Source organism: Colletes latitarsis, chromosome 5 (genome assembly GCF_051014445.1).
Source record: "Colletes latitarsis isolate SP2378_abdomen chromosome 5, iyColLati1, whole genome shotgun sequence".
NCBI lineage: Eukaryota > Metazoa > Arthropoda > Insecta > Hymenoptera > Colletidae > Colletes > Colletes latitarsis.
In genome coordinates, this window is record NC_135138.1 from 29,791,575 (window position 1) to 29,812,171 (window position 20,597).

At 38.3% G+C, this 20,597-nt stretch overlaps 3 protein-coding genes across 11 annotated transcripts in view; 1 reads left to right on the forward strand and 2 right to left on the reverse strand.

Annotated features, from left to right (window-relative positions):
- The window catches only part of Dlp (glypican dally-like), a 119,089-nt gene extending 112,736 nt beyond the window's left edge, over window positions 1-6,353 (forward strand). For all 4 annotated transcript variants that reach the window (XM_076765035.1, XM_076765037.1, XM_076765038.1 and 1 more), the window contains one exon: window positions 92-6,353. In XM_076765035.1, coding sequence (XP_076621150.1) covers window positions 92-429 — 338 coding nt within the window. In that variant the 3' untranslated portion in view covers window positions 430-6,353. The remainder of the gene's footprint in view (window positions 1-91) is intronic.
- A 1,562-nt stretch (window positions 6,354-7,915) lies between these two features.
- On the reverse strand, window positions 7,916-11,611 carry LOC143341715 (arginine-glutamic acid dipeptide repeats protein). Of its 6 annotated transcripts, none has more exons than XM_076764813.1 (6): window positions 11,143-11,611; window positions 10,778-11,081; window positions 10,319-10,685; window positions 9,054-9,398; window positions 8,906-8,986; window positions 7,916-8,820 (listed from the first exon to the last, which is right to left on the reverse strand). In XM_076764813.1, the coding sequence occupies exons 3-6, from the start codon at window positions 10,391-10,393 to the stop codon at window positions 8,533-8,535; spliced, it is 789 nt and encodes a 262-aa protein (XP_076620928.1). In that variant the 5' UTR covers window positions 10,394-10,685; window positions 10,778-11,081; window positions 11,143-11,611; the 3' UTR covers window positions 7,916-8,532. The 6 variants fall into 6 exon arrangements, with proteins under 6 accessions (XP_076620928.1, XP_076620931.1, XP_076620926.1 ...); XM_076764816.1 differs by having other exon boundaries at window positions 10,319-10,536; window positions 10,778-11,107; XM_076764811.1 differs by having other exon boundaries at window positions 10,778-11,107.
- Window positions 11,612-11,839: 228 nt separating this feature from the next.
- The window catches only part of Nab2 (Nuclear polyadenosine RNA-binding 2), a 113,102-nt gene continuing 104,344 nt past the window's right edge, over window positions 11,840-20,597 (reverse strand). The window contains exons 7-12 of the mRNA XM_076765644.1: window positions 19,758-20,045; window positions 17,374-19,249; window positions 17,132-17,292; window positions 16,708-17,005; window positions 16,506-16,635; window positions 11,840-16,435 (exon numbers count right to left, since the gene is read on the reverse strand). Coding sequence (XP_076621759.1) covers window positions 16,210-16,435; window positions 16,506-16,635; window positions 16,708-17,005; window positions 17,132-17,292; window positions 17,374-19,249; window positions 19,758-19,796 — 2,730 coding nt within the window. The 5' untranslated portion in view covers window positions 19,797-20,045 and the 3' untranslated portion in view covers window positions 11,840-16,209. The remainder of the gene's footprint in view (window positions 16,436-16,505; window positions 16,636-16,707; window positions 17,006-17,131; window positions 17,293-17,373; window positions 19,250-19,757; window positions 20,046-20,597) is intronic.

Sequence of the window (20,597 nt, forward strand, 5' to 3'; positions counted from 1 at the left end):
AGCGCGATTTTTTTTTGCCTCCGACGAATTTAGAAACCCACTAGGTTTCTCTTCCACGGTCTTAATGGATTCTTCGTGCTCTGAATTTCAGAGGAGACGGTCTGGACTGGTTCTGGAAGCGGTTCCGGGGACGGTACGGACGAGGACAGTCCGCTGACCGACGACGAGGACGGTTTCAAGGAAGGTTCGGGCTACGAGCCGAAGTCGTCGCCGCCGGAAACGCCGAAGCAGTCTCAGCCGCCGGTGCACCCGGAAGTCGTTCCTCCGCGGGTCGACAACGTGCCAAACACCGTGAACAACAACAACGGCACCTCCACTGCGGACAGCGGCGCGAGCAGACAGAAGATGTCGTTGTCGCGAGCCCTGACGACGTACCTCGTACCCATCGTGGTTATGTGGTTCGGTGGCTGCCTCACCGAGTGGCTGTGATCGTGTGGTTTCTCAGGACAACTTGCCGCGATGTAAATAATTCCTTCCGACCGTCGCGTCCTCCGCGAGGACGACGTCCTTTCCCCGTCGACGACCCTGTGGTTCCTCCCAAGGGTGTCGATCGGGGCACGCGTTCACCAGGATGCTTCACAGGGACGTTGCGTCCCGTGGATGTTGGCCAAGAGCCATTCGAGAAGACTGGACTCGTTGTTAGCCAATCGAGGGGGAGAGGGAACTGATTTTCGAAACGTTTCACGACTGACGAGCGTGCCTTCAAAACGAGCGGCATGCTCATCATTGTTTAGGGCTCGAGGCGTTCCCCCGCTTCCCTGCGCCCGTTGCACTTTTCGGAGCTTGGGGGGGCCTCCTGTACCTCCCACTGGTAACTTCCCCCACTCAAAATGTAAACTATCGTCCTGCAAAAGTAGATTGAATTCCCTGGGAAGGGTACGTTCAGTTCATCGAGAGAGTCGGTTTAACCCTCCATTGCATCAATCTTATTTATACTGCAATTAAATCTTAAGTAGCTGAGCCAAGCACGAGATGGTAAGAGAACATCTTTGAACCTGCGGATCCAAGAAGCTACGAATATTACTTTTATGAAAGGTCCCTTCTTGATATCTATGAGGAACAAATTAATATTATTGAAAATAAGATCGTTGCTCAAGTAATTTTGAGATTCTGCAATTTATAAATAACAGGAAACCTTTAAAAACAACTATTATTTGAATTTAATAATTCAGAAAATTGTAGGAAGAAGAGAAGATAGAAAATTGCGAGAGGAACTTTTTATTTGCTTCAAGTTATAAACAGTATTTTAATTTAATTTGCAGGAATTGTTTTTAGGAGGGTCGGACACCCAATGCAATAGAGGGTTAGAGGGTTCATCAGGGATGCTTCTTGTGGAATCGAGGACTCGCGATTCCCGCGTGTGTAACGTGCGCGCGAGCATGTGTTGCTCCCTTCGGTTATCGGGGAACGATTAGGGGGTGTTTACAGTGGCGTAGGCGAAGCGAAAACTGGACGACGGAGGGTCTCGAGGGCATCGAATATACGTAAAGATGGGAACCGAGTATACGAGAGGCACAAGGACTGATTATCGAGCGTCGTGTTTCCTTTCCAGCTGCCTCCACGGAACGCGAACGTTTGAAAGATTCATAGCTCGAAGGGAAAAGGTTCGATCGACGAACGAAGAAAGAATTTAGTAGAACGTAGGGATCTCGATTGCACCGGGACGACCAGCGAAATTGCGTTTATTTTTACTGCAAGCGCACGGAATGATAATCCCTTATTTTTATTCGTATCGGTGTCGTTTAGGACATCAACTGCCACAACGTACGAGAATTTAAATTTCGACCCTTTGCGACTCTTCTGAGAATTACATTTTCCCCTGGAGAAAATGGATAATCGGAATTGATTTCGATTCAGTTCGCGTTGCCATAAATGTAACCTTGATTCGGTGCAAAGGGGTCGATTTGCATACGTATTTCGGGGGCCACCGTTAATCGTATACGAGTAACGTCTCGATTTTAGGTTTTCACAAACGTCAAACGAGCCGATGATCTTTGGTTGTCGTTCGGGTGGAAAGTTTTTGTAAAAGTTTAAGGGAGTTTTGAGAAAGATTGATCGGGTGCGATGAGGATGTAAATACGGGGAGTGGCGCACGATAAAAGGGCGATGCACGATGAAAATTGATCGACGATCGCGCGACCAATTAGATCCCTCGATTTCTCCGGACACGGACGCTTTCCTCGATTTGTCTTTACGTCGATACCGACGGTAGGAATTGAACTCTGACGATTTATTAACGCCGCGAAACATCTCTTTCGTCCATCGACCCGACGATTTTATCGTTCGCCACTCTGTTGCGTTGTTCCAGCGACGGTGTGTCGATGCGTGGCGCCGGGACGCGGTCGAAAATGGGCTCCTGTGATAAAATAAAATAAAAAAAATTGCAAAAAAAAAGAAGATAAATAAAACCGAAACTGGGAAAAAAAGAAGGCGCCTTCACATCCTGGCGACGTCGAGCCTAAACGCGGGCAAAAACAGAGACATTCTACAAATCTAGTGAAATATTCAAATAAATATTACGAATAATTAATTATTTGTAATTATATTATTATATATATATTATTATTATTATAAAGTGAAATTAATATAAAAATTGTACGTTGCGTTCGAGATAATGCTGCCGTGATACATATATGACGGACACCATCGACGAGAGGCCAGAGACGGGCAAAATTATCACCTAAATAAACGATTCGAATAATAAATAAAAGTTACACAGGAATTTAAAATCTTGATCCTCTCGGACCTGGATTCTAGGCACTGTTTTTAAATAAACTTACTGACAACGTTGAAAGTAGTTTGGAAGAAATTGTAAACGTACTGAAGATTATTAACGCAAAATTAGTCACTTTGAACTATCTATAGTATGTACACGTACGTCAGGTCCGGAATGTTCGTAAAAATGTGTAATATAATTTTAATCGTTGTCTTATTTATTATTCGAATAAAATTTCGCTCTTCTCTGGGTGAAGCCGTCCTTGGAAGATCTTCGTCGGAGAGGAAAGATGCTTAACGCGTGCTGTTAGGCGTGCACGAGTCGAATAGAATACTTTGGATGGGTTGAACGTCCTGATTGCACGGAGAAACAGGCGGTGACAGAACATTATCGTTGCCATATATGTATACAATAAATTTTGCAACGTTAATCAACAACCTACCAAAACACTGTCACCCTCTGAACATTTTCTAAACAGTTCAGATATAGTTTGTCGTGACGTTCAACCGGTTAGAAGTCTCCTCGCTTTAGCTCTTCCAAAAATAAATCGTCATTGAGAATCTTTTTTTCAAGAAAATATAAACCGAATCTTTCGGAAATTTTGCACGCAGTTTTGTCGAATACTTAACGAGATTTCGGAATTTTTGTAGCTAGAAATAATCATTTCCTTGATCATTTTGGAATTTTTAAAGCGAGAAGATTCCTTAAAGAGCAAAACTTAATGGAAATGGCGATTGGGAACAGGGTTTTTTTACTGCGGAAGCATTAAAACACGTCAGAATTGAACACCGTGTCTTAACAGCCTCGTCGAATCAACGCAACTTATTGCTAAACTCGTGATTTTTTTTTTTTTTACGAAAGTATCGATCGTCCTTTGGGCCGGGACAGTCGACGAAACTTTAACCCTTTATTGTATAATTCGTTTTTTACCCTTTCGGTACGACTTCTGGCAACATTCAAAGCCATTCGAGTCCCTCGATCGATGACAATTGATGACTGAAACTCCAAGTGGCGCGAGTTCTCAACGATAGGAACAAAAGATCGATAATTGGAGGATCATAATTAGTTTCTGAATGGAAAAAATGAAAAGAACAGGTAGCTAGAAAGTTAATTAAGTACTCTAACGAAGTGTAGTGTACTCGATGATGATGTATAAATGAAAGGCATTGTTTTCGACTCAGTGAATCATTTCAAATTATCCGTGCAATCGTACTTGTAATTGAGAAGTTGGAAATATAACATTTAGGGAAGTCAAAAGTCTCTCGAAATCTCTGGGTAATTCGTAAAGATTGACTATGGACTCGCGCTACTTGAAATTTGGACTCTTAAAGCGTAGAGTTGGGCAAATTTTATTTCCTTGTCATTTGTAATTCAATTGTAAAACTAAAATTTGTATTCGTTATTATTGACTCAAGGTTAGGTTAATAACAACATGTAGCCGTGCTAGGATGATCCATAAATCTTTTCGTTTCCTTTCCCCCCACTGAAAATTCAAACACAGTTCTATTAACCATTATATTGAAAGAATAATATAGTTATTTATAAGAACCTAGTATAAAAATAATACTGGAAAAAGAACGAAAAGGTTTATGCACCATCCTAGTACCACGCCTTTGTACCTAATGTATACCTATGTTTATAATTTCTTCTATTCGCTTAATTCTAATTTCTTAATGTTTACAAGTTTGGTACAATAAAGACATTATTATTATTGTTGTTATCCTTATTATTATCATCATCATCATTATTGCTCGGAAATAAAATTTGTCCACGTGCTACGATAAACTTCACGAACAGTTAATTATAGTTTACATTGAGACTGCCCTGCGTACCGGAAGCGTTAAATGAACGACGTTTGGGCAAAGTACATTTTACGTTTCTTACTATTATTCCTAGTAATATATTTATGTTATTCGCTATTGTAAAAGTTAACGACCAGCGAAAGTTTACGTGCAAATTGACGGGCGACGAGATTGCATTTATCGTTGCAAGATCGTTGGGATCGTGTAACTTTTCGTTTGGTTCTTATATCGAGTGGGAGGAAAATGTTTAACAAAGTGCCCCAGTGCGCGAAACAAAGAAACAAAGATTTATATACAGGATGTTAGGCCAACCCTGGGAAACATTTTAACGGAAGATTCTAGAGGCCAAAATAAGACGAAAATCAAGAATATCAATTTGTTGATGGAGGCTCCGTTAAGAAGTTATTAACGTTTAACGTTCCGCTCATAATGAATTTTTTTCTACAAAGTGCGTAGGATTTCGGGGGTAGGTCTATTCACCAAAAGTGATTGTAATTAACCCCTGCAACCCAAAATAATTTTTTTAGAATGATTTGAAATTTTTTAATTTTGTCGAAAAATTTCACACCTCGAATTTTTTTTCTAGAAAATGCGTAGGATTTCGGGGGTATGTCTATGGACCAAAAATGATTGTAATTGACCCCCAAAATTATAAATAATTTTCTTAGAACGATTTGAAAAAATGTAGGCACCTATCTCTGTCGATTTTTCTTAAAAATTCGTCTTTGTTTTTTAATAATTTTGTTTGACAACTTATAGAAAAATTGTCTAATACTTTTTCGTAGGTGTCCATGAGCTCTACTTCCATACTAAATTTCATTGCGATACCTTCACTATTGCAGGAGTTATGGCCATTTGTAAATTGGATCATTTTTATAGGGGTTTTCTCACTTTACGTGGTTAAGGAACAATATATCGAAAATTCTTAGAATGTCTACATATTCTTCATCAAAATACGCGTTATTTGCTGTTCGAAACATTAAAATCCTCCAATCCGTTCAGAAGTTGCGATGTTTGAAACAAACACATGAACTTTCAGGGAAACATTTCTAACCTCACATTATATTTTTGGTAAAGAATTTTTTTCTCGAAAGTGCGTAGGATTTCGGGGGTATGTTTATTGACCAAAAATGATTGTAATTTACCCTCACAGCCGAAAATAATTTTTCCAGAGTGATTTGAAATATTTTAATTTCGCCGAAAAATTAGACTATTTATTCGAATTTTTATCTCGAAAATACGTAGACTTTCGAGGGTATGTCTATTCACCAAAAATGATTGTAATTGAGCCCGCAACCAAAAATATTTTTTTCAGAATGATTTGAAATTTTTTAATAACTTTTTAACGAAGCCTCAATCAAAAAATTGATATTCTTGATTTTCCTCTTATTTTGGTCTTTAGAATTTCCCATTAAAATTTTTGTCAAGGGTGGCCAAGCACTCTATAGGTATAAATATAAAAAAAATACGCCAGTGTCAAAATTTACGGTGGCTGCGAGAGTGTTGTGTGTGCAATCGATAATCGATCGATTTTTCTTCGGTTTTTTTTTTTATCGCGGTACACCGGTCCAAAATGAAAATTGTATTTGCGAACATTTTGAACCCTCCACGCTCGATCCACTTGTAATTGTAGCAACAATCTATTATGTCTTTCTGAAAAAAAACTAATGGAACATTCGATTCAAAGAAGTTTCCCGGACTCGAAATTTTTGGAGAATGAAATATTGTTGATATTTGTGCCTGACGATTACTCCTACGTAGCTCATCGGTCTACCCCAGAGTTGGGTAAAACTTTATTCGACAGATAACCAATAAAACGAACCTATAGCAATTTACTCGTGATCCTCATTTGACCGCGCAGATCAATTACCATCTGTTCGTTGTGAAAATATTTTTATTTATTTTTCACCTAACGAGATTGAATAATAATTTTTATTTAAATGAGAATTTCGCCCATCTCTGGTCCATCCTGACTTTCGATGGGATTGCAAGCACATCCCATGTGTAAGCAAGAATTTTAATTGTTTATTGAAATATTGTTTTAGTTAAAATGCTCGGTTAACCCTTCGTCTTCGTGAGTTTCTGTTAATTAATTTAGATTTACGAGAGTTGAAGAACGAGGTTCAGCGAGTGAGTCTATAACCTGTCTATTGACCTGTTTTAAATGGATACCATGGACATCGTGATCTGACTTGTTTGCTTGAAGTCCAAGTCGAACAATGGAGACTGATACTAGCTTACAGCCTTCACCCAACACATTGTCTTTTGTTGAATGAGAAAAGCTTACCTACCTTTCTCTACGCTGAACAAACAGCTGAAGACAAAAGCAGTCGTTGCGTTGTCAGGCTTTTGTTTGTCGCAGTCTGAGCGTGGCCTTAAACGCCAGCGGATACCTTTGCAAAGATGCCAGCCCATCAATGCCCCTTATCCCAATCGCGGACATTTAAGTGGGCACTACTCTACCTAATGCATGCTATACTAACTGTATATCTATATATATCAAGAAGACATCTACCATAGAACGCCCAAGTTTGTCGAGAAATAGTTCGTTACCTTCAACGATAGATGGCGCTTATTTTTCGACCTCAAACCCTCTGGTGCTAAAACGCCCAAGTTTGTCGTGGAATAGTTCGTTACCTTCAACGCTAGATGGCGCTTATTTACCGACCTCAGGCCCTCTGGTGCTAAAAAGCCCAAGTTTGTCGAGAAATCCATCTAGCGTGGACGGTACGAACTATTCCACGACAAACTTGGGCGTTTTAGCACCAGAGGCTTTGAGGTCGAGAAATAAGCGCCATCTATCGTTGAAGGTAACGAACTATTCCACGACAAACTTGGACGTTTTAACACCAGAGGCTTTGAGGTCGGAAAATAAGCGCCATCTATCGTTGAAAATAACAAACTATTCCACGATAAACTTGGACGGTCACTTATGTGGACACTACTGTAGTTATAATAATAATGAGCTTTAAAATTATTTTCGGTTGCGGGTGTCAATTACAATCATTTTTGGTCAATAGACATGTCCCCGAAATCCTACGCATTTTCTAGAAAAAAATTCCATTCTGATAAAAAATCTTGGCCAATGTTTCTCAACCTTTCTCTGTAGCCTGAGTTCTATTTATCTTTATGATTATCTCGCAACTGTGGGGATTGCTGATCCCTGGTAAAATAAATAATATACTAGTTGTTTATTTATGTTATGTAATATTGTATTACAAAGTACGCTCGTACGATATATTAGAAGAATGATGTAAGTAATTACAACCACCTTACGATATCGTTTCGATTCTTGTAAGGGGCCTCTTAAATAACTCGATTTACAAGTCTCAGACCTAAGTAAAATTTTAATAAATTGATTAAATTGACGACATATCAGCTGAAAGAGTATATTATAATACACACACAACAACATTGGGTTCATAACTATTTATTCTGCATTTGAATATGTTCTTTCCGTTAGTACAATCGGTGCTTCTTATTATATATTCTATACAGTAAAAGTATATACGATCATATTAACTACATATTGCACAATGGATATTGTACAAGGAACATTAAACCCATTCGGGGCTCACTGCTAACCCGCACACGTGCTATGGTGGGGGAAGCAACGGAACAATAGCAACACTCGTTGCTCCTCCCACCACTCTGCACGGTGCATGAGAGCAGAGGCCCCCCACGTCATCTTTCCCCACTCCTCAAAAATGGGACTTACAATTAGTTTTCTACGTCCAAGTGAACGTCACTGAAGGGGGAGGTGCTCTACTTGATCTCTGTACCATGGAAAATTGTAAGAACCGACATAAACTAAACAGAATTCTCCATAACAATTGTACAATTGATAAAGAACAACGATCCTCTGAACCCAGAAGAAATGTGACATTATTGATAGTGGCATTGCAATTGTCCAATTTTTATTAAGAAGCACATGGGTATCAATGTATTTAGATGCACGCGAAATAGGAACCTATTTGACTGAAAAACGGGGGTTACCCGTAGCTGTACGTCGCATCATCGAATCACGAGCGAGTTTCGTTTTCTCTTCGTGACGAAGCTCGAGCTTTTGGTGGACTTTGCGAGGTCGAGGAACTGGCTCTCCTCGTTCTCGCGGAGGGAGGACATCCTGGACGCGGCGGTCGCGCTGCGTGTGACGATTCTCGGGGTCGAAAGTTCGCCAAAAATACAGCCGATCGACGGAAAGCGTCGCTTCGTCGTCGGGCGACGTCGACGTCGGTAGTTCCTCAGCTGCTTTGCCGACTCGGACCATTTCCACGCGTAATAGAAATCCACGATGTCCTTCTGCAAAATTGTGGATAGTTCAAAATTTCACGCAGTAGATTTTTCAAACTTAAATCTGATTTTGTTCAAATGGCCTCAAATTTACCGTGTCCTTCCGGGGCAGCAGATCCTTCTGTATCTTCGCAAAGTTCTTCCCGTGTCTGACGATTCCTTGGATGAAAAGTTCCTGGAAAATTGCACCGTGTGATAATTTTATAATTCTTTGGGGAGAGGAAACGATGGTACGGACTTACGATTTCGTCGCTGGTCCATCTCGCAACCAGCTTTCGGGGCAACTCTTTCGTGAGGACGGTCTTTAAGGCGACTTCCGGTATATATTCCGAGTCGTGGAGGATGTCGGTGATGTATTGTTCCGCGTAACCGGTGCAGGAGTTCTCCATGGCTTCTCGATTGGGAATACCGTGGTTCTCTTGAACGAACGTGAGAACGGAACGAGCCATAAAGACGTAAAGTGGAACCCATTCGTTCACCTCCTCTCTCGGGCTCCAGATTTTCTCCTCTGGGAAATCTCTGTAATCGATGTCCAGATTGATCTGTCCTCGACACTCTGGGATATCGGCGATGCCCTTCAAATATCTCTGAGGACCAAAAGAAAATACATTCACCGTGATTTTTTTTATCGAATGCGAGTCCTTTGTCTCTGGTCTCTTAACACTAGATTTACGAGCATTGATAGCACGTATATTTATTGATACCTCTCATGTTGACGATTACCTTAAAATACGATTTTTCTTTTAATTAGAATATGTATTCATGCCATTGCATCAATCAAATTCAACATAAGTTGTTAAAAAATATTTACGTGTCCTGCAATTTTAAATATGGAATCTGACATCCGTCAAATTGACGGCTTCCGTAAATCTAGTGTTAAAAAAATATTTAAGAAGGTCGTCTGAAAAGTTTTGAGCCTCGACTCGAAAGCGGTATTTCTCGTCAAAACCATTCTAGTACTAGAATGGTATATGCTTTGACAAGTACCTGTGAAAATTTCAGCAATTTTGTACGCTCAGTTGTTGTTTGCCAGCCATTTGTGTCAATCGATGTCAGTATTTTTGTAAAGATAGACCAGCACTTTCGCGGTCGCCATGACCAAAATTCACGAATTGCGTTTCCAACGATATTTTCCTCTTTCCTAAGCTTAAAATATCGCTTGGAGGACAGAGATTTCAATCGAACGAGGTCATCGCAAACCTCATTGCCTATTTTGCTAGACAAGACTACTATTTGGAAGGGTTAAAAGTGTTACAGCATCGCTGGGAAAAGTGTATTGACTTAAGAGAAGAGTATGTTGAAAAATGAAGCTATATTTAACCGGAAAAATACTTGTTTCTATGTTAGGCACAAAACTTTTCAGACGACTCTCGTACACGTATCCTAGTCGCTGATAAGAACGTTAGCTCGTTGTTAGAGAAACACTCTAAAGCCAAAGTCTATCAAATCTTATAGTCCGAAATATGATTAATTCCACCAAAAATTATTAAAAAAATAACTGACAAACCTCGTTTGTGATTTCCAGTTCGTAGCCCATGGTGCAGTCCAAAGTGACCTTTCCTTCAGCTTCGTGGACGCCCATCAAGCCTTTTTCCAGGTGTGGAGGACGCTTCCAAGGCTGGAGACCCGTATGATCAGGTTAATCTTCGTGCCAGCTTTATATGACCCGCAACAACCACCCTTCAGAAAGAGGGTAGTTAACTCTCACTTTCTCTTTCTAAGGACCTTTTGGCAGAAAGGTACATCATTGGTCACTCTCAGAAACCACACCTTCAAAATGGTTTGACTTCCTTTACGATAATCGTGCCATTTCTACGGAATTCAGATTTCAACGCCTGCAGAATCCTCCCTATATTCGAACTCTAGAAATCGATCTACGCGTTCCAATTAACAGATTCGTACAGAATTTTTATTACATAAATCTGTAGTATTATTCTTGACTGGATGCAACAGTAAGATATTTTACTCGGTTATTCGTTATCGTGCAGTTCTGTATAGATTATATCGATGATCCGCGATTCCACGTGCTCCATCTGCTTAGAATTCGATGATCTTCGTTGCACTTATCAGTTACTGGATTCGCAGAATATTTATAATACTGATAAATTTTTCTACTTCGTTAATTATTTACATGCTTCGAAAACGTTAGAACATTTGTGAATAATTATATTCCAGATTAATTTAGCGTAGATCTGTTCAATAATAATCCGCAGTTGTATATAAAATGAAGAAAACTACAACGACCAAGAACATTTTAATTTTCAGAAGCTCTACAGAATATTTAACTTGAATAAACCTTTATAAGTAATTATATTCTCGCGAAATACTCACCCTCCTCGGGAAGATGGACGCCAGATGAAACGAGAATCCTGCACCAAAATCTCCAGAGATACAAAGTCACGTACTCTCAAGAATCGAAAAATTCGATCGAAACGACGATGGAAATTCCGTGTCGTAAATTTCGCTGATCTTTCAATTCCCCGCGAAGAGATCCGAAGTTTCTTTCAGGGAACGACACGCAATGTCGAAACTGTGAATCACGTTCGTGAGAGCAGTTTCACGTGATTCGCCTAACCACACGAGTCCCAGAAGAAAACTAAACGGAACAACGGAGAGCTCTGACGAGAGGCACCGTGTCAATTCGTGAGATAAGATAAGCGCAGAGGATACGTCCACAACGACCGAGGATTTTCTGAAATTTCCTTATGGAGCTCATGGAGTTATCGAATTAAATAACTCACGTCAAACTGTACTAAATTTCGTCTCTTTTCGCAGAAAATCTAATTTTCGTCCAATGTTATTCGAAAGACTATTTTTTGTATCCGATGTTTATGCTTGTACAGATAACGTTGCTTCAGAAATTATTGAAAACTTGATGATCGAACGATAGTGTATTATACAAGACGATTGAATCTTCTCTTCCGCGTTTTAGTTTACAGATTACATCGACTGGTAATTCAAGAAGTACAATTTTTAACTAGTTGCAGGTTGCTTGGGAAGTAATTTCTTAGGTGAAAGAACACGCCAATTATTAACGTAAGAAGGAAATAATAATTCCTATTTCAACTTACACAAAATTACTCTGGAAGTAACCGTTTAATTACCACTATTATCATATAGGTGTACGAAGCTGGTGTTTTTTTTATATATCTACTGTTTACATTTATACAGATACTGGTACTTGGAACAAGTACAAAAGAATTGGCGATCGAACGAGGGTATGTTTTAATTAACTAGAGGGTTACAGGAATATATGTATTAAAATTAGGACGAGAATCTTGATAACTTAAAACTCCTAAACGCTTAAAGACTAGACGATAAAAATAAAGCCAAAGGAGGTTCTATTTCTTTTTTCTTTTTGAGAAGTTTCTCTGTACTGTTTGCTCTTCCTTTGTTTTCGTGAATCGTTATCTCGTAAGGTTTCGAGCCCTCCCGATGAGTCACGGTGTTTGTACAAAGATCGTTTTCATTTTCGACGTTCTACGAACATTGTCACCGTACGAAAATAATACTGTAGACTGCAGTATAATGAACGCTTGCTATTACGTGTAAGCAGTTACTGAAACGTGCACAGGAATCCCTCTTACATCACTGACGCAGCTCTCGGATACAAATGCACGAGTATGGACCAAATTATCAAAATGGATCTCTTTATAAATTTCAACAGCCTCTTCAAATAGGATTAAGGGGTAAGATCACTGTAAAAACCTAAAATAAAGCGTTTTTTTTGGATGGATGGAAAAGTAAGAGGATAATAATATCCAAGAATGTTATTAACCATGTCGTTAAGTGTTACAAAAATAGTGCAAAATGACGACGTTGGAGCCATTCTCGCGAGGCGTGTTTTGAATTTGAGGCGCTCAGTGTAATTGCCACGAATTTGTATCTGAAAAAAAACAAAAAATTTTCTCTTAATATACATGAGTATAGCTAGAGAAATACGTAAATAATTTAATTAATTTTAACATTATTTATTGATAAATGATTGCCCCATTTTTTGTACAAAATTGAACTTTCTACTTCAAATGCTCGCCAATCACACACAAATTAATGTTTCAAAAATCCCCTAAGTATTTCTCTAGCTATACTCATGTAGATTAAGAGAACATTGTTTTTTTCCAGATACGAATTTGCGTACTGCAGAGCGCCTCAAATTCAAAACACGCTTCGCGAGAATGGCTCCAGCGTCGTCATTTTGAACTATTTTTGAATAAATATTTTTTTTGTTAATAACATTCTTGAATATTATTATCCTCTTACTTTTCCATCCATCCAAAGAAAAAAGAAAACGCTTTATTTCCGGTTTTTACAGTGGTCTTACCCCTTAAAAACAAACTGAGAATTTCCGAAACGCGTACAGTCGTCGATAAATTGTTTTCCAGTTTCTTGGGCGCTCTTTTCGTTGAAATTTTCCGAGAACTCGTTGTGCACCTGAAAGACACGATGATGTAGGTCAGTTATTGTTGCACAGGTAAAGGAATGGTCGGCTTCGTTAGGCACGAAGCACAGGCGCTGAGTTACAGACACACGTGAATGCGTTGTAAATACAAGTTTATCGTGGCAAATTGTCTACGTACACGCGTATACAAGGATCCCGGACAAAGTGCAAACTTACAAGCGAGACGCATCGTTGCGAAACTCATCTTTACAAAAATTTCTACCATGTAGACGATAATGAATGTAAAAATGAAGTTGCTTTCACGCTATCGTTACAGTATCGTTAATACATTTATATAAAACGAAATATATATACTTAACAAAATTTAATCAAGTACGAAAAAGTACAGCCGAGTAATTGAATTAGGGTGGTCCACGAGTTCTTTCGTTGTGCCTGTCATCGTTTTTGCTGAACTTTTCTAACCGACTAAATTCATTCCATTAATTAATAATACAAACTTATTATATTATACAGGGCATTCGGTATCATAGGGAAAAATTTTAATGGAAGATTCTAGAGACCAAAATAAGACGAAAATCAAAAATACAAATTTGTTGATTGAGGCTTCGTTAAAAAGTTATTAACGTTTAAAGTTCCGCCTGTAGAACGACAATTTGCGAACAGCTGTGTGCACGAGATAGTGGTTCTCAGTCAGGATGAGAAACTCTACTTAGCGACGTATCGATAGTCATATAGTTTCGTGAGTGAGAATCACTGTTGTTCGCAGATTGTCGTTCTACAGGCGGAACTTTAAACGTTAATAATTTTTTAACGAAATCTCAATCAACAAATTGGTATTTTTGATTTTCGTCTGTTTTTGGTCCCTAAAATTTCCCATTAAAATTTTTCCCAGGGGTGGCCAAACACCCTGTATTTTATTTTTTAATGTAATAGTCTTCGACGTCGAACTATAATCTTTATTCATTGTCATTTACGATGGAATTTTCAATGAAAAAGAAAATAACGAAAACTTATGGGCCATCCTAGCTGTAATCGGTGTATCGATCGAAAGTAGGAAGCATTTTGTTCGCGTAAACGAGAACGAAATAATGTTATATTGTACAGTCGATTGCGAAACGATCGACGTTTGGTACGGGCTGCAGCTTGGACAATCAAAGTGAATGATTTTTTCTTTAAATTTACAGACACAATCGTGTATTTATAGTCGTTTATACAAGATTTATATCTTTATAATACTCAACGGATCGGACGCGTTAATTAGCGTTTCGACTTCAGAGTGTTCCAAATGGTTAATAAAAGTATCTGTTTCTTCATTTCGTGCTACGTTCGCGTACGACAACATAAATTATAAATTAGTGTAAGTGCAATCTTTTCGATTGAAAATGAAATCATTACGATGATTATTGCACAGCCATCAAGTAATAAATAGAGCTCGTAATAATTTCGAATGCACGTGAAACAGTTTCTTTTTTATTATGCAAGATACAACGCATCCGACTCGTATCATTCGATGAATCAAAAAAGTGTCTTTTCCACCTTTCAACATATCATTTGTATTATTTGTCAAACGTGTAGGTATTAACGTCGAGTATTTCATGAAACGTGAACACCGAGTGAAACGAACAGGATTCGCGATCCATTCGACTGGACATCGCGAATGGTAAAAGATAAAGCTACAGTGCTAAATGTTGATCGTTACTCAACAAATGCAAGCCATGTCACGATATCGGTACACGTCCGTTCGCGTGTACCGATATACAATATATAATACAGATTAAGAGAGAATCGACTGTCGAGAATTCCTCCGAAGTTTGAGATCGAAAGAATACCCTTTTGTCCTTCCACGAGAAGTCACAGCTTCTTTACATCCCCACACTTGCTGCAGTCCGCTGATTGGCTGTTACCGATCTTCGTCACTGTTTTCGACCAATACCTTGTGAGTCAGCGGACTGCAACAGGAGTGGGGATGTAAACGCGCTGTGTCTTCTTTTCGTGGGAGAAAGGTACTTTCTGTACAAACTAGAACATCGCTTTTCCACCTGGATAGGGATATCATCGCAAACAATTTTCACATTACGAATAAATCGTACACAAAATACATGTCCGGTCAGATAAAACTTGTCACGGTTATCCTACTTCTCGGTATTCATTTTATTCCTAAATACATAGCGACAGTACGATACAAAGCTTCGGGACAATTAAAACATTTACTAAATTCCTGAGTGAAAAATGAGAGTTTTCAAGTATGCGTCCAAACGCAATTGGCAGTATTGATCTACTGATACATTTCGCTTCGTCGGCGTCTATAAATCTCGTTATTACTTTTCAAGGGGTTACGACATTACGACAGGCTAAAAAATAAATAGTTTTCGGGATTTTTTCCTTTATAAGTTGTGGCCGATCGCGTAGAGGTTGAAAACGTATTTGATCATCAATTCGTCAACTTCTGCGTTTTTTCCATCGTAACACGAAAAAAACTAAAATAGTGCACATCAAAATACGAATAACATAATTTTACAACCTATACTTTATTGAATTTGATAAAACATAGACCTATACGACATAACAGAACAAAGGAAACATAACCTCAACTAGGTTGTCTTTAAAGTGTGAGAATATTTACTACAATTAGGTTATTATAGTTTGATATGCCATTTTTTAGACACATCGCTTCAACTTGATACAACCATTATTTACGTCATAGTTTTGTTACTAATTAGCTCGCGTTTCTCATTAGTTCAGGCTCTACGTGATTGGGTATACCGTTTTGGACAAAACTTGTACGATTTCGAGGACAAATGGACAAATATTTAGTACATACTTGACTCAAAAATTATCAAAAGCTACCGTGTTGTCCAGCCGATCGTCCTGCAGTAACCCTTTAAATATCGCTTTGTTGAAAACGGAATGTTCAGATCGTGATGGTATCCCTGTCCAATATTTTGGTTGACCTATCGCTAGAGGGAAGGGGAATTTGTATATCTGTACAATGTTGTGGCTCAGTCTCGTCTGCGCCATGTGAATTTTGCTCTTTGACTTGACGCTTCAACGGCCACTGGCGGCGGATGTGAATACGGACAAGCCGGTTTAGTGCAGAATGGATGATACTTGCACTGTTGAGCGGGATGAGAAAACACGCATCCCAACTTGGTGCACGATAAGCCGAATTTGCATTTCGGGTGTTTGTAAGCGCACTTGTCTCCGAATTTACACGCAGGAAACGCACTGCAATGAAAACAAAATAATTAAACGACTGCAATACGGGGGCAGTATAAATATCGAATAAATAAACAACCTGCACATAACGAGTGGATGAAGATACGCGCACTTATTTCCTAACGTACAATTTGGCCAATATCTACACTTCTCCTTCGACTTGTCTATAACTGTTACTGCATTTTCGGTTAATGGCTTCTTGTCTAAACCTGGAAAGAATAAAAAATGCAAATAGATTCTCATACTGTGTTTTTAATAAGCGATGTAATCACGTTACTTACGTTTGGTTAATATTGGATTCGCTGGTATCGTGCTGGACTTGGCGTCCGCGGGACTGGGCGAATGAGATCTGTTATACACAATAGGACTTAATTTTCTTCTCTTTCTCGGTACTTCCTCGGTAGTCTTCTCGACATTCTCGGTGTTACAATTTTCGTTATTCTCTTCTGCTCTTTCTTTTCCACTCGCGTCCTCCTCATCTTCCATTTCGGTTACTTGAAAAACAGATGTTTCTGACTCATTCTGAGCATACACATCATTTTGTGTTGTTAAAAGCACAAGTTCATCGTCTTCATTTACCTTCAAATACGATTTATAAAAGTAGTATCAAATGATAACTCATTGAATTGGTAAAGAAAGTCAAGAAATGTGCATCGGACAAATTTAACGGGCAAGTATCACGAAATTAGTGTTGTTAATAGCTACCTCCATTTCTAAACGTTCGTCGTCATCGGACGCTGTTTTCTCCTTCGTAAGATTATTGTTGTATCCGTTCAAAGTGACCAAAAATTTCTGGTTGTCGTCGCTCCTTTGAAACAAGGACATTACAACCCCCATGTGTTCCTCGGTAACCGATTGATGTACATCTATAAACCGTACCATATTAAATTTATTATATAAACAAATTTTAGGCGTAATACGTGTTTATGTCCTGAAAACGTACTTACAAGACTTCGATTTTGTTTCCGTAACATCCGTATTTAATTCAACTTGTATCTTCTCCATGACCAATCTCTTGTTGGAATTAAGGTGAACCGATAAATTTTGACCTACGTCTCGAACAGCAGCAGGTTTAAGACGTTTTAGTGTTTGTTTTTTATCCAATAAACACGGTTCTGGATTCTTTTGCGTAACAACAGATTGGTTGGCCTCTGCAACAGCTCTCAACAGAAGCGACTGTGTAGCACGCTTTTGCGTTGGTTGTAGCGGTTTCAAAGGTCTTGGTGTTACAATTACTTTGCTGGGTATTTTAGTATCATCGATGTCTTCCGCGTCACTGGATTCTTTGCTTGTTTTTTCCAACAATTTTAATCGTTTCCTTTCAGTCTTGATTGGTGCAGATTTATTTACAGCTATTATGTGGGATTTGATAGGTCCGGAATTTCCCGCGGATTGCTCGACATCGTCTAGTTCTTCTTCCGCGCCCAGATTCAGATAATCGTCATCTTCACTACTCTGGGATCGTCTGATCGCCGAATTAAAACCAGCTTTAATGCTTACCGACCTAAAATTATTTTTTAATGGTCCCAATCTATTTTTTATGTTTTTATTATTACTTAAAGTATCACGATCTTGCTCTAAAAGTTTGCTTTTAAACTCCGGCGGTTCTTTACTCCCTAATTGTTTCTGCAATTTATTGATACTTGCAATCCCTAAACGATCTTTAATCGTGCCCGTCGTTTTCTCTATCGATTTTGATTTTAAATTAATATTCACTTTCTCTCTTAACTCTATACTTTTAGGTACTTTCTCCACTTTAGAATTGCATAATCGAATCTTAATATCGCTAGCCTTGTCCAATTCATTATGCTTCAATTCAGTTTCACGATTTCTCTTTATACGTTCCTCCATATCGAAGTTTCTTCCTTTCTGAAAGTTATTATTGCGAGTATTATCGAAACGATGCTTCTCGATGCGCTTTTCATTCTGTTTGTAACGACTTTCATTGTCCATTTTTTCTCTGTGAACTTCGAATTTCTTTCTAGGAGATGTTATACCAAGGCGAGTTTTAACAGAAACAACAGAGGTAACCTTTGGTTTATTAATACAAGACTTCAATTTCTTTGTACTGTCCTCCGTTGTAGTTTCTTCCTCCCCTTCGATCTTCGATCGCTTTATTTCAATTTGTTTTTTCTCTAAATTATCACGATAATTATTTGATGTTTCTAACGGCCTTTTTAGACTTCTAGACAATGTATTATCCAATTCTGATTCGACATGAGACTCTCCAGATTTAATGTTAGAAGTCTCAAAGATAGATATTTCTTTAGGCGTATTTCCATTTTGATTATCATTTGATTGCATTCTTCTTGTCAGAGACTGTTGAGGAACACTATGATTTATCCCACTATCCAATTTGTTCTCATGATTTGCACTCTTTGCAGACTTATCTATAATTTTAATTGGAACTGTGTCCAACTTCTGAATAGACACAGATGGTTTCACGCTTTGTTTGTTGATAGACTTGTCATCCTTTACATTTTTATTAGGAGGCTTGTCTATAGCTGGAATAATGACTTGATCATCCAAGAAAGAGGTTGTAGATGATTTTTTCTTTTTCCTTTCCTCTTCCTGCTTAACAACAACCGTAGGCACAAATTCTCTTAACGATTTCTTCTTTGCTACAGTAACCTTCTGTAACTTTTTCAATACTTGATCGTGTAACCAATCGACAAATGGTGTTGTACAGCTTTCCAAAAACAGATTTAGATCATCGTGCATTTGCTGGCGAGATTTTTTATTTACAACCATTACTAAAATATAATCTGGTAACTCTTCATCGTATCGTACTCCTAATTCTAATAGTTTAGCACGAATGGCGCTCTGAAAGAATAATAATAAATATATCAACAAACTATGAAATGAGATATAGTAAAGCTGACTAGTAAATTACATGATATATTTTTAATTCTATACAGGTCGACTAACAATTAAATATCATGCAACTCGCGTTATCGAACTGCAAAGTTTAAACTGCAAAATAAAAGAATTGGCAGGCCTAATATTTCCGTTATTTATACAATTTTACAATATCCCATACACTACCCCTTCGATTTCCCACGATAATTACGATTGCATAGTGTTCGTGCGCAAAGTTATTACAAAACTAATCGAACGATGCACCGAGCGTTGTTACCCTTGTATTTTAAAATAAAAACGATTACAGGAATGTTGAAAGTAATATATAAAACCGGGTAAGAACGATAATGAACGAGTGCAAGGATATTAAAACGTGATAATCCTACAATGTTCCTCATTCGAAGCTGTTAAACACGACTAGGTGACTAGGAGTCTACGATGCCCAGTTAGAAGTTCGGACGTTCTTACTTACTCGCAATTGATTCGTAACTTCTATGCCACGTATGTCCATGACTGACGATCACATTTAACGGGACGATCGTACGGAAGAAGTGAACGGTTGTCGAATCAAAAAATCGACGATATTATCACGGATATTAAGGAATAAAAACATTCTCTGCCACGAAGGATCAGAATGCCTCCTTTCCACTGAACGAGCATTTTACATAGATGGGAAACCTTATACCGTCGACTTGTTCGCAGTAAAAAACAAGCATAAATGCACTCCAGAAACGAAACTTTTATTCCGACCGTCCACTATCTTTAATTCATAGAGAAATAACATAATTATATTAATCAAACTATGCTTGCTTCGAGTATATTTATGAATCAATGCAGTTATTATGTTTTACGAAGTTAGTAGTAGTAGTTTACCATTTTTTAAAATCAAAATACTTTGAGATTGGAATGTAATAAATTAAAAAGAGAGTCCACTCTTTGTCAATATCGTGCACGCTGCAGCATTTTTCAATAAGAAGTGTTTTTATTCTTGTAATATGAACGAAACAGAAGAATTAATTGTTGCAGAAATTCATTAATAATGATTTTCCTCGATATGTTTTGAGATAATCGTATCAATCTTTTTATGACGAACTAAATATTATATGCCATTCTGATACAAAGTATGGGTCGGATTTTAAATTTCAAAAGTATACAGCCGAATATTTTTATAGGTACAAAACATAGTGTTTAACCAGTGATTTAATAGCAATCACTGCTGGCAATGCTGACCAGAGATGCCAGATCACGCATACGTGAGCACAGATGCCAGATTCAGCACCCGGTGCCCTACTCACACATGGAAGGTCACGCG